Below are 14,887 nucleotides of genomic sequence, written 5' to 3'. Positions count from 1 at the left end.
AGAGATGTATGGTGACTAAAACGAACTTTACAAATGCTTTTATAAATACAGTAAAAGACTGGGTAATGCATATTAAATTACATGCTAGATCTTTAAAGCTTGTACATGGCACAGTTTTGGTGTGTGAATATATGTGTATAAGGAACAGTGCAGTGCCCTTATCATGAGGAATACCTGTCGCGCAGAGACATTGGAAGATATTTTGAGGACCATTTCAGGCATTGTGCGCCAACAATAGCTAGTCTAAGCCACATAGAACACATTGGGATCTATAGCGTAGTATTAAATACAAAAGCCCGGTCGATCCCGTGGTGATGTTTATCGCGGAACTGTTTGTATGGTATATATTCTAGTACTGTCGATATTAAAATAGTCATACACTGACAGTGGTCTTAGGACATAGAGGACAATATAATTCCGAATCAAACTGGACGAGAGATCTGACATACCAATGGAGGAATATCATTAACCCTTTGTGGACGTCATCATTTCTCTGAAGTATTTACAAACGACAAGGTAAGTCCAGGTATGAGATGTAGGTGTCGTCCATAATGACAGGTAAATACCTACCTATTGTTGTAGACCAACAACGGTAAATACGGAGGGCAATGCTTATCATTATACATATAACTTCTCTGCTTATAAAAAAAGCCTCTTGATAAGTATTAGCTTAAAATAGTGTGGCCCTTTTCTGTCCCTTAACATAAAGTTTTATTTGTTTGAATGTTTAGTTTGCTACATGACAATGAATAGATTTTATTGCATTTCGATTACTATGACAACAGCACACCCACCCCTCCCCTTCAGAAAAAATAGTGGCCCTTTTCTGGCACCTTACCTTAGGCTTTATTTGTTTGAATGGTCAGTTTGCTAAATATTAATGAATACGTTTGATTGGATTTCGATTATCACGACACCCCTCTCCGCCCCACCTCAGGTCACTTAAATTCGACCGTGTCTATATGACATGTTCAGATTTTCCCTTACTAAAACCTATATTTAATTTGAAGGAGTTTTGCGTTCTTTATAGGACATTGTGTTATTCTACGTACAAAATGTAGATGAATTATAATAGAACACTAGTATTGATCACTCGTGTTTTACTTGTAGTGATACACCACAAACAAATACAGAGGAGAAGGGGGGCTATTAGGCGAGTGGATATTGCGCGTGGTTCGATGGTATTTTCGTATATCTAGCTGGTTCGGTTATTTTCCTCAGGTATTCTGGCTTTCCGCGGTAATCAAACATTAAATTACACTGGAGAGAATGTGCTCCCCTCTCAACAGAATCCCTAACCTACTGCTGTAAGTTGTTATACCATCAAATTATTATATGTATTACAAAACATCAAGCAGCGAATACATGGCATGACAACAAAAGCCAGAGTTATTTACATATCGACCACATATAACTACCGTATACGAGACTTTATAGATAGATCCAGAGCTATTGAACTCATGGTGTAATAACATCGATAGCCGAGTGGCGACCGCCATTAAAATCCAATTTTCAGATCGTAAACCCAAGAATGGCCTGTATTTTCACGCCACTTGGCGTAGGTAAATAATTGATTTAGTTATGAGCAGGCCTTTGGTAGCTTACATGGGTGTAATTAACCTTCTATTGCGAGCGTAAAAGTTGACATTGAAAAAGCTATAGACATAGAAATCACTTCAAAGTATTCTGTTGACAGTGATTGTGTAAAACGTCCGTAGGCACGACTAATACCTCGATATTAAAAGCCGTCACCTTTTTATTAATGTTGACAAATTCATATTGATTTCTCACAGGTATTCTAAATTTGTTTTCAGGATATATCGAGAGATTGCGCTGGTCTTTATTTTCCAAAGTTCGATATTGATATCGTAACTTTCTCGATAGAAGTAATGCAGGTTTGGAATAAGGTTCCTATATTTAAACGTGTATTTGTATATGTCATATAATGAATAATCATTCTGTGAATATAGATTTGTAGCATGTTATCAATACCATTTATAGCAGCTTCTAGCTTGTAACAACTGGCCGAGGTATTCTTATTTATCACGTAACTGACCAGTTCAGCAAAGACACACGACCATGTCATAACCATCGTAATTCATGTGTAATAACACTGGTGTAACATCAAAAGAAATTTCGATGTCATAATCGAGGTATTACATGGTTGTTTTGGTAAAACGAAACGCCTAAAGGCGTACGATATATGAAACCATTGCATTCGTTTAATACATTTCAAAATGCAGAACCACTCATGCAAAATAGTTTATATACATGTATATAACTTACATGTTTATCCAATTGGGTAATTGTCTAGTTTGTCAGGAAATAATTATACTTACTCTACTTTTATAATATTGTCATTTTAAAACTGTCCACCTGCATGTAAGTTATATGCGACTAGGAAATTTCATAGCATGACCAATTGTATGTTTAAGTAAATAATTCGCTGTGTGGTAGTTAAAATAATTATAGCATTTGCAAAGATATTCAATCTCTTTTTATCAAATTTGGATTGAATAACTTATCGGCAAGGGTTCCGTAGAGTACATTCGTATGAAGTAATACGTAAATTTGTAAATCAGCTTTCAAAAGGAAAATAAACCCACAGAAAAGCTCAAGAATGATATGGGATGACTATACGATATGCATATTAGATACATATTTTATGACTTATGTTTAATATTGAGCTTAAATATAAGCCAGTGCGTAAAGCCGACCATATTGCCTCGTACGTCAAAGTACCCTGAGTTGATTGTATCAACCGCACAAGGGACAAGAAGTAAATAGATTATTTTTTGAAGTACTGAAAATGAAATAAAGACATAATTTAACCGAACCTCCAAAAAATGTAAAATATCGGTGATAACTGAACAACTTAAATACATAGTGCTACATATGTTTACAGCTGTACAAAGCACAAGAACGCACAGCATTAAGAAACATTGACATCACCAAGGTCTTACACCTATCATAGGCTTCATTGTCGTACACTCAACAGAGTTGAAAGTAAACAGGAAAGTCTGAGTATGGATAAAAGAAGACTTCGAATCAATATCATCTGCTCTGAAAACGCGCTGTCCCGATAGATCTTATAAAGAGATCGTACATTACGTTCACGAGTGAAGTCAATATTTATTCAATGGCTATGTGGTTTCATTTCTCATATAGAATTCATGGTCTCTAATCCCTCGGCCATTTTTTCTGATGTTAAGTATCACAGTGTATGCATACGTTCTTAAAAATAAAACACGGAATTAAAAAGCGTTAATGAATGACAGACAGACCTTTCTCTAGGTAGCAGTGTACAGTTAAACCTAATGGCCATGGGTGAGATTTTTATTAAGCAGAAAGCCCCAGTTTTATTATATGAATAAAATTAAAAAACGTATATGTTCTAATATTGGTGAATCCAATCTAGAGAATCATATGTAGGCTTCACATTTGCATAAAGTAATTCAACAAAATGGGTTCGAGATTAATGGTTTAGAGGGTATCCGAATGTGTGTCTAAGACGGAAAAACTCAATACTGTAACAGCAGAAATTGATAGCCGCGGTACGGGGTAAGATTGCTCAATAGTTTTAATACTACAACTATATCGAAATAGGCTCAGTTCGGCTATCATGACAGTGATGCTTGTTTTTAAACTTTGTTCGGTCTTTGCTTCATTTATTGTCATGCAGAACAGATGATCATCAATCTCGGCCATTTTTTGTCTGACTTCGCCGATTTGTTACAAGCTCTCTGATTGACTCCTAGGAGCCAGTGACCAATCAGAGAGCTTGTATCAAATCGAAGACGACAAACAACAAATGGCCGAGATCGGTGATCATCTCTTCTGCATGACAATAAATGAAGCGTGGGGATCGCTAAGGGATACCAATGTGCAATTTTTATAAGTAAGTGAGTTTTTATTGAGAAGTGACAGGGATGCATTCGTTGAATGGATGGCGATTTTATTCGGTCTGTGCTCATTAGGGAATCGTGACCTGAGGATGTAGCGTGTACTTTTCCGACTAACGATTTTTACACGAATCCTCGTAATTCAACTTTCGATATGAAATAAAATTCGCCCATAATTCCATCATATCATATACCATAGTGACCAGTAAGGAATTGTCTTCAATGTAAGCTAAAACATATTCAGATCGAATGATTTTTGTGGTGTTCAGAGCATTTTAAAATTAATTACCCCATTTTCTGGAAATGGGATGCAGGGCTAAGTAAACAACCTTTCAGTATTTTTAGTATCTTTTTTTTTTTGCGCGTCGTAAACCTGTGGTGTACATAATTAAAGCCTGCACATTATTTTGCTGAATTTTTCAAATCCTCTGTACACCGCTACCCTAAGGTCAAAACAGGAAGACGTGAACAACAACTAAATAGTTACTACTGAACTCGGAACCGGAAAAGATATCCGAACGCGTCTGGTGGCACAGATAACAGACAAACCCAACCAATCTTTTTGTTTTCTGTGGTACATTTTATCTAGAAATGTTCGCTCACCAAGACCCATCTACCTAACGAGCTATTCAATCCTAGCCATCGAAAGGGATTAGCATATTGTTTATACTTTGTTTCGAAATTGTTGTAACATTTAAAAAGTTTTTTTTTTTCATTAAAGAGAAATTGTTGGATAATTTTACAATTTAAATTGTCACATGACAGCATTTTTCTATCATTTTCCCATTTACTCTTTGGATTCCTACACATTTAATGGTTTTGTGTCAATAGCGAGAACGCCGATAAGATAATGAACACGTCTTTTTAAAGACGGTTAGAATTTAAGGTTGTTGAAGTGAACGTTAGATCAACTTATCTTTTTGTGCTCGAAAAAGGCTATATAACAACATTTATAAATAAATTATTAAAAATTCTTTTAGCAATTAACATCTTTAATCTCTTTTCATGTCATTTACAAATCAAGACACGTTTCGTCTTCAAGTAACATAATTGCATGTACATATGAATTGCACTCGTCAACAATAGAGAGTTAAACATTATGTAAATACAGAACTAATTGGAATTTACGACCCATTCTCTAATTCTCCAATTGCACTATACACATTACAAATTCTAGCCACACCGACACCCGAACCATCTCTCTCTGATCATTCCACCCACTCTACCAACGACTTGCAATCCTCCTTGAGGTGACATATCAACTAAGCATAACCCACCCAGTACATGTAGGTGCCTTACCAGCGAATACACGTTTTGTTTAACTTAATCTATACAATGACATCATACCATTACATCTATTACATTTAAGACGCTTTGTGTCATGGGCCTCGTGGGTTTTAATCATTGCATTTTTATCATGATCTATTATCTTATTCATCATTTAATCGTCACTGTTTTCGGTCAAAGATATTGACTTATTATTTTTATAATTTTGTATGTATGGATTGCTATTTTCTCTCTCTCAAAGTGTACACTACAATATATCACGATAGAACAATAATCAACCCCTTCTGTTGAAAACTGTTAATATTCATTTATCATGTAGAGACAAAAGGACATTAATTGATTAACTTGTTATTGGTATCAGTGATCTTAAAAACATTTCCCGTATAATATACATTTCTTTTCAATGACTGTGATATTTTCCAAAACGTTTGGTGATTTGATTCCACAAATCTTCCCTTTAGCACTGAATATAATATACAATATTTATAGCCATCCATAACTTTGCAATTATGTAAATAATAAATATTATGTAAGTTATAAGTATGTAACCTTTATTAGTCCTAAGACATTTAATGATGTCAATGCATCCACATTCTAAAGGAAACTAACTCCCTCTTGCTTAATGTATTGTTGGCAATCCTATATTTGTTTTCATTTTTATTCTAATACTTGATCGTGTATTTGCAGATGTCTCAAACGAAACAGCAGTGTAACTCGTATAAGGGTTACTACCATGAGAAGGTCTACGAAAACAAACAGGAACATTACTCCGACCAAGGTGGGTGACCGCCATCGTCCGGATTTGTTAAACAGAACTCTCCCTATTCAGAATCGATGATTTTGATGACGTCGTTACTTTAAAATGTTGTATTTTTACGGATTCTAATAGTATAACTGGTCGTCTCAAAGGATATTCCTTGATTACGGATTATACATTTATAAACTGTTATTGTTTAACATTCAATTATTAATGCAAAGCCTTCAGTTAGTCAAAATTGAAACATCATTTCTTTGTATTTTTCATAAGGTTGTATTACCAGATAAGAACACTTGCACTACTTAGTTAATGAATTAATTTTTACCTTGTTTCATATTTAGAAATAAATATTTTATTGTTGGTATTTAGATCTACGAGATCTCATGGACAGCTTCGGGAGAAATAGGGAATCCAAAACAACTTACAAAGAGCTCCGAATGTGCTTTAATCTTCTGGGATTAAATCCTGATGTTCCTGAGCTTAAAGAAACACTGATGATTTTAACAAGAGACAGAAACGGTAATGCATTTTAATACATAGTAACTCATTGAAAACTAGTTCTGAGTTAAATCCACAGGGGATTGTATTAAGTTTCATGTATATCTATATTATGAAAATGTGTTTACTTGCATGATTTTATAACGCTGGTACATTGTATATGTACATGCTATATTACATACAAGTTCTATTTTATATACAAGTATGATTTCCCAAAAGTTCTATGTTAATTGTATTAGGTCACAGCATGCAACAGTTATATTTTTACATGCACAAATTCACTACATTTCTATTTATAAATGTATGCTTTCTCATTTTTCTGATACACGATTGTACGATGTCATATACTTTCATTTCATATCTCTTAAGCATTCGATTCCCCAATAAACTTCCATAGACTAACTGTGTGATGAAGTGTTATAAGCTTTTGTGCTTGCATTTATTGCTGCTACCACCTTTGCGCAATTTCTGTTACGACTATTCCTCTTCATAGATGGTGTGGTCCAGACCGAGGACTTCGTGGTACTAATGAGATCTAAACTTGGTCCTGATGAGCTGAGTAAGGAAGAGCTCCAGGAAGCGTTTGCCCAGTTTGATGAAGATGGCAGTGGAGCCATCAGCCCTGACGAATTACGACAGATCCTAGCGGCATCCTCCCTGTCGGAGGAACAGATAGATCAGCTTATCATTGATGCGGACACTGATGGAGACGGAGAGATTGATTTCGATGGTATGTATCCGATTAGGCTATTTATCTAACTAACATAATGTTAATATCATGATATGTAAGTGTGTATATCAGTTACACATCCTATAATGACAATCTGTGGTTGTGGTATCGTATCTATACAGGTTAACCAGACATACCCAGATATCTGTTATATATATATTAACAACACAATTGTATAACTATTGTATCAGACATACAACATACAGTATTTTTCAATGTAAAACAACCAGTAGTATTTTTTTTTATTTTACCTGGTCTAATTCGGCTGTGCGTATTCTGAGTAAAGTATAGTTCACAAGATAGCAACATATCTTAACATTAAGATGCATATTTAAGATATGAAAATCAATAGAACATATGGCCAGTGGTGTCAAATATATCCATTGTACTTGATACTCGTGATAACATTTTTCAATTTAATATCTCTCTGAAAAAAAAGAAATGTTTTAAGATACTGATTACTTGTTTTCTTTAAACATGCTATATTGTTACGTATTGGATAACCGTGTAATTATTTACTGTTTGTTGCTGAGACCTTAGTTATGTGTGTTCTAACATGGATGCAATACTGATTGTCAGACGCTAGTGCGCGTATCTTAGAAGTTTGCTTTTGTAACAATCTCAAAAGTATTCGCTTTCTTTCCCACCAAAGTAATTCATACATTTCGAATGGACTCCATCGTTCCATTAGGAGAAAAATAACATGTTGTTGTTGAAATACTGACATTTGGTTTAATTTTTTCACCAGTTTATAGAAATAATAAGGGATTTAATTTTTAAACAGTCAATAGAAAAATACATCAATAACAATATCAAATGCAATTTTGCAGTGAAGTCAATCATGCAAATAATTTTTTTTATATATTAGTTCAAAATTCTGTTCAAGATTTCACGGAAAAAATATCCAATCATATGCTGCTCTTTCATCGTTTAAGTTTAAAACTATTTTAACTATTATCATAATTGATATATTTTTTTCAGTAATGACTACCATTCCTCAGTTGTACCTGTAAACAAACGATTTGTTACATGGTTTAATTTTTTTTAGAAATTCTAAAAACTTTGTTTATACATTTTACATTTAAACCGAAATTAATTGATGTCTTTTGTTTGGATATAACATCTGATAATATGTAAGAACTATCATAGTATATACAAAATTCTCCAATATGCTATTTTAATGATTTATGCATTTGTTTCAGAATTTTTCGCTTTGTTCACAACGATGATCTGATGATGAACACATTTTCATGGTACTTTGTCACAATATATATATTTATGAAAATATATCATAGCATCGCTTTGTCACCGCACGTGCTTCTTATCTTAGACACGTGCTTTTATTCTTTGTTTTTTTATTCCATTTATCTTTCATCCTACTTTTCTTTGATAAAAAACATTAATATATACTGACGCTTGCTACATAAAAAACAAGTTACTAGTTATTCTTACATAGAATCGATCATGTTCATATTAAATGCTATGTATTAAATAATGAAAACTTAGTTATATATTTTGTTGTGGTCATCATTAAATTTATTATGTAACTACTGTTTTTAATACACTTTGCCATTGATATAAATACGTATACTAGGAGTCATTTACTCTGCTCATAAAAGGTCCCTTGATATCATATAAAACATACAGCAATATCGTCTTAAAATGGGGGACAATACTTCAGTGTCAATTTCAATTGAAACTTATTTAAACATTAAAACATCAAACATTTATTTAGCCGTTTAAAATATACCATTTACCAGTTGATATATAAAGTAATTCATATTCGAAACATCTCTACATGGAAACGTTACGCACACCTTCATTGAGCATCTCATGTATGAAAAGAAAGGTATGAAGAAATAATACAAAACTAACTAAATAAATAAATCGTTGCATACAAATCTACATATATCGTACTTTTAAATATGAATAGAAACGCACGAAAAAATACATAACTAAATAAAACTAAATAAATAAATGACGTTTAGTTCGTGGCACTTATGAAACAAGAATAGAGTTGCATAATTTTATTTCTATTTTAATATCATCATTATTATCTCATGTCATGTGTCATTCCCCAATCATTTTAGAATGTAACATGAGTGCTTTGCCAACCTTACTAATATCTATGGGTAAGCAGATACCATTCACGTTTGATTGTTTTACTTGTTCTATCACCTATCGTTATTAAATATATATATATTCGTCCCATAGAATTATCGATATTGTGTGAATCTTTGAAATCTATCACTGGTTTCTATACATACCAAAGTCATACAAACGTAATATCATAATTTATATAAAAAATTGTTTGATTACCTCCCTTTACTTGCTATTGTATTGTACAGTGCGTATTGTTTGTTATTCCGCCTTTGCATATTACAGAGTTAGCTCCCTTGCGTGTAGGTATCGATTAATGTTACGTCATTATTTTGTGAGCTCAATTTACGTCTTTTTTCTCCGAACGGTATGACGTTACGCTTGGAAACACATGACGTCACAATCCATACCTACCCGCAAGTGCAGATAACTCTGTAATATGAAAATACAGAATGTTAGATTATTTGCCATCTGTTAGATATTACAATGTTCTTATTTCATAATACTGTTCAGTAATACATGTATAATTATATAAAGTGCCATGGTTTTGCTAACTTTATTTATAGGACAAAGTATTTTTTCGTACCTGGTAACTGGTTTTGTTTTAATTTATAATTGTACTTGTAACTATTTGATGATTAACATTTATTCTAATACATGTATTGCAAATTCGGCAATACTAATCAAATGATAGATTGAGTTAAAGGGTATGTTTTTGTGGGTTACTGTGCAATCACAGGGATATCGTTCACTTAGATGTTCTTATTTCTTGAAAATGTTCATACCATTCATAGCGATATTAATATGATGTTATACCATATCTAATGCGTTATCATTTTTTTTCTTTATATTCTATATATTAACGGGAAAATTCAAAACAACATTAAATGTTATATAGGGCGAATTTCCTACATTTATTGTTACATAATGTAATTCCAGCTACGCTGCTCACTGCATAGTTACAATATTGTATCCCACGTGCAGCAGGACAAACTATTTTTTTATCTTTCACGTTGATAATTGAAAATTATTGTTTTTTCGTAACAATGGGTGCTTTTTTTGTTCAATTTCTTGGTAACTTATACTTTTGTTGTCACCTACAAAAAAATAATCCCCCTGTACCGGATTCGACTCCAATGTGGATAGTCGGAACCAATGCTTACTCTTCAGGAACGGGGTAAAAAAACTGAATTATACAGCAGAGATATACTTGGATGTACCTACCTATAAATTTATTTTTAACATTTTCATTTTTTAAACAATAGATTTCTAATACCATTTGTAGTATTCATCATTTCGTTATAAATTGATTTTATTTTACAAACATATCAAAAATACGTACATTATATGTATGATTATAATGCTGATCTATTATAGTTCTAGGGACGTCCATATTACAGTTTACTGATACAGAAATTCTTCTTTATAACTATCAAGAATTTGGGATATTGATCGATAGATAAACCTATTTATAAATTTTATGTTTTACTTTGATTTTATCATCTTTTCAGACAATGGGCCCATTAAAATTCATATCATCATCAAACACCCCTAAACTGTTATCAAAACATTACCATGTTATCACTTTCTGCTGCTAGTAAACTGGTTTAAAAAAAGCGTAAACGTCCAACCTTGAAAAATTGTCTGGTTGATCTAGAAGAATAATGGAAATGTTGTTTTATTTTTCAGAGTTTTATACCCTATTCACGACGATGATGGGGTGACATAACAGACGATATCGTAGAGGACTTTGCTGATTACGTTGATGGACAATCTGTGATATTCATTTTTTTAATTTCTACTCTGTGATAACTCGAAATGGAAAATGTGTAAATTCAATATAGTATATGTATATGTAGCTGTCATTCAATTTTCTGTTACATTATTAAATACTCACCTAAGGCATTTAGATAATCATTTTGTTTTTCTTTGTGTGTGTGTTTTTAAATGCCATCTGCAGAAAATCCCGATATTCTGTACTATAAACTGTACAGTTGTAAAATTTTCCGTGGAAAATATGTCGCGATCTCTGATACAAATTGACATGGAGACATATTCCCGCATTTGTTAAGTTAATTTGTAACATTAAGCTAAAAATGTTATCTTACTTTTTATTTTGTTAGTGATATTTAAGGTTGTGTAACAAACATGGTTGTGAATTAAGCGTTCACACGTAAGGACAAACAACTATACAGTAAAACACATGCCCCGTTTAAACTTTTCCATTTCCATTTCCCAATATTTGAATAATAATGTATTTTTCCAAACCATTCAAAATGCAGTTAAGTGTCAGTAGAAATTAAAAATCAGTTGAATAAGCAATAACATATGAAGGGTTATTTCCCTTATCATGAAATGTGCTAGGTTCTGTTTAGAATGGGTTTTAGTATTTAAGTGAATGTTTGAACAATCTATTAAAGTAACTGCTTTAGGTATCCAGCTACAGCTTTGTAGGTCATGTTTTTTTAACTCAATAATAATCATAGATATATGTAGACACACCGCTATAGTTGTTCAGCTATAATTGTTTAGGTCATGTTTTGAAATTCAACATAATTATTAATATTTATATACACATGTTAATAGACTTATTCTCCATAGGATTGGGGGAGCTTATTGGTATTGTTTAATTATTTTTTACTCCTTTTCACTATGTCTTCTACTGTGAATTTCGTCCACACGATTTCTTTTCCATTTGTCGAATTTATGGAATTTACATAGGTATTTGGATTGGCGAGTGATGCATATAGAGCTGTTCTTTCCCTTTTCCGTCATTTGTCTGTCTCTTTAACTCCTAATGGCTATTTACAATACGCGGTATACGTATACGCATAAGTATACGGATACGTATTTGAACGAGAGCAATAATTATCTGTAAATTTTATGAGTTTTCTAAATCTAAAATAGAACTAATAATGTCCTAATTTATTTTGGTTGGATATGGTTGAATGTGATTGGCTTAGCGTGCATTGTTCAATGTAGTCTGTGGAGAGCTACCCGTCTGACTTAGAATTGCTTTCATTGCATGGCTATCGTGTGTACCTAGGTGAACTTGTATACAACCGTAAAGAAGCGCAACTGCACGCTAGACGTTAGTTATGGTGGCTAATGCGATAAGGCGCAAAGCGAGGAGCGACAATGCGCAATGCGTCAATGCGCCATGTGACAACAACACTGTCGCATGGCGCTATGTCGCTTTTCGCATGGCGCTATGTCGCTTTTTGCATGGCGCTTTATCGCCACTCGCAACCCTGCCATGCACTAGTGCGCCAATGCGCTATGCGACATTTCGACAATGGGACATGCAACAATGCATTAAGTGAAGAGCGACAGTGCGACAATTCACAATTCGACAACGCATTATCGCACTGTCTCTTTGCTTGCAGCATCGTCCCACTGGTGTACGGCAAATTGCACTGTCGCTCCTATCTTGTTGTATCGCTCTTCGCATGGCGCATTGTGGCAGTGTTGTATGGCGGGGTCGGGACTGGCGTCAAAGCGTCATGCAACAATTCGCCATGCGAAGAGCGATAATGCGTCATGCGACAGTGGGTTTGTCGCATGGCTCATTGTCGCCCTTCGCTTCAACCGTTGCCACACTGTCGCACTTCGCTTGGCTCACTGTCGCATGGCGAGCTCGTCAAGCGACATGACCGAAATCAGTCATCATAACGAACCACACTAATTACTAGCGTACGTACAAGTTTACCCAGGTACATAAGTGCCATGCAACGACATTGCATTTTAGTTCAAGCAGGTAGCCCTCCTGTGAAGATACTACATTGAATAATACAGAAATTCACAATCAAATCCAACCAAATTAAAATTACAATTTTATTGTTCTTATTATGGATTTAGAAAAATAATAATACAAATATTGATTCTCCCCCTTCAAATATGTATCCGTAAGCGTTCGTACACCACGTATTATATTTAAAACCATCCACAAATCAGTATCTTGAAATTGAACCTCACATTGACCGCTTTTCAGGCTCATACTAAAATCTGAGTTTTTATTGCGGCTTGTTCTGACCTATTCTTGTCTGTTCTAAGATGTGAGTGCGAATTATTGGTGACGTACATGTAAAACCTACAACAACATAGAATAAAAAACAATAAGGAACAATAAGTGATTTTATTTGCAATCATAAGATCTTTGCATTGTTTGCTAGTGTCGGTTACTGGAATAAATGTCAACACAAAGAACAACAACAAAACAGATTGTGCCTCAACCGATCTCTTTTCTTTATAGCATTACATTGTGACGTCACAAAGATATTTTTACACATGTTGTATATTTAGCTTTAAATAGACAGACGAAACGTCTTTCTCTCATTTTATCTTAAATGCGTTCAGTTCAATACAATAATAATTTATAGACACTAGTTTTGATTTGATTAATACAAAATTTATTTGCATGAATACAAATTGGATTAGGATATATAGTTATACACTTAAAATCCACCTTTTTCGAATAAATTATTAATGGTGTCCATATAAACCCAACTATTGAGCAAAATGAAGATAGATCAAAGTATCAATATTAAAGATAACCTGTACTACATATTGATGAAGCAACATAAGGAGAAGAGAACTTGCACATAGCCATATAGTCAGGATCTTAGGACTTACAGTATGTCGCGGAACACGTATTTTGGTCAATAATTAAATACTCTTTGAATCGACATTTCTCAAGCTTGGTTAAATTGTGTAATAAAGGATTATGTCTACAATTTGGTACACCATGCATTATGTATTAATTACCACTCATAATAAACAAAACTGTAAATGGATTATTCGTAAGTGTATCATTTTAGGCATGACATTTGATTGCCATGGTCACTGTATAACTTAATCATTGGGTCACAGTTCCAGTAATTTTACAAGCATTTTCAAGTCTGCTTCATTCACAGATGAAACGACGGCTCATCCATCATATTACAACATGCGTATTAAGTGACTTCGTTTTCAATATATAATTAGAGCCAAATATTGTCATACTTAACGGCTGTGTTAAAAAGGCAATACATTTTGGATAGCTTATAAGCGATAAAATTTATTGCATGTTTGGATATTAGTATCCTTAAGACAATATAGGATTGTTGATACAAAATGGACTTTATGCCAAAAAGGAAAATAAATCTAGCTGAATAACTTGTCGTTGAACAATTTATCGAACAAATACCAATAACATTACTTTAGACATCCAGTAAAATAACAATAGATAATTTAAAAAAATATTAATTTGTATTTTACACACCAAGTACCAAAAACTATAATGTGAACTAAAATCGTCTCTTGAAATCTTGAGTTTGATTAATGCATTTGCTGTGGACTAAAGTATGACATGTATGTTCCAATACATTGTTATTACAATCTTGAATAACTTCATGCTAAATCAAAATTAATTACATTACACTATCTATTTACTTCAAAGTAAATTCATCAGTTAATTAATGTCGATTACATAAAAGACTTTTCTGTTATTACAAGGATATACCAGTAAACTTTTCAGATGCACCAGTTGAAAACGGAATGCAAAAGATAACAATGCCTTAAATAAATACAGGCCACCAACCTCGTCAATTAAAGCTATCTAAAATGATTAGTCGG

General features: G+C 33.3%; 1 protein-coding gene across 3 annotated transcripts; it reads left to right on the top strand.

Moving 5' to 3' along the window:
* Positions 1 to 116: 116 nt before the first annotated feature.
* On the top strand, positions 117 to 11,188 carry LOC138317266 (calmodulin-beta-like). Of its 3 annotated transcripts, none has more exons than XM_069258821.1 (6): positions 117 to 516; positions 5,080 to 5,188; positions 5,877 to 5,967; positions 6,316 to 6,465; positions 6,938 to 7,174; positions 10,964 to 11,188. In XM_069258821.1, exons 3-6 carry the CDS (start codon positions 5,877 to 5,879, stop codon positions 10,996 to 10,998), a joined length of 513 nt encoding a protein of 170 aa, XP_069114922.1. In that variant the 5' UTR covers positions 117 to 516; positions 5,080 to 5,188; the 3' UTR covers positions 10,999 to 11,188. The 3 variants fall into 3 exon arrangements, with proteins under 3 accessions (XP_069114922.1, XP_069114923.1, XP_069114921.1); XM_069258822.1 differs by lacking the exon at positions 5,080 to 5,188 and adding an exon at positions 8,377 to 8,427 and having other exon boundaries at positions 131 to 516; XM_069258820.1 differs by lacking the exon at positions 5,080 to 5,188 and having other exon boundaries at positions 131 to 516.
* Positions 11,189 to 14,887: the final 3,699 nt, after the last annotated feature.

This window comes from Argopecten irradians, chromosome 3 (assembly GCF_041381155.1).
Source record: "Argopecten irradians isolate NY chromosome 3, Ai_NY, whole genome shotgun sequence".
Classification (NCBI taxonomy): domain Eukaryota; kingdom Metazoa; phylum Mollusca; class Bivalvia; order Pectinida; family Pectinidae; genus Argopecten; species Argopecten irradians.
The sequence above is the reverse complement of the archived record's forward strand: the minus strand, read 5'-3'. Positions and strand labels throughout refer to the sequence as shown.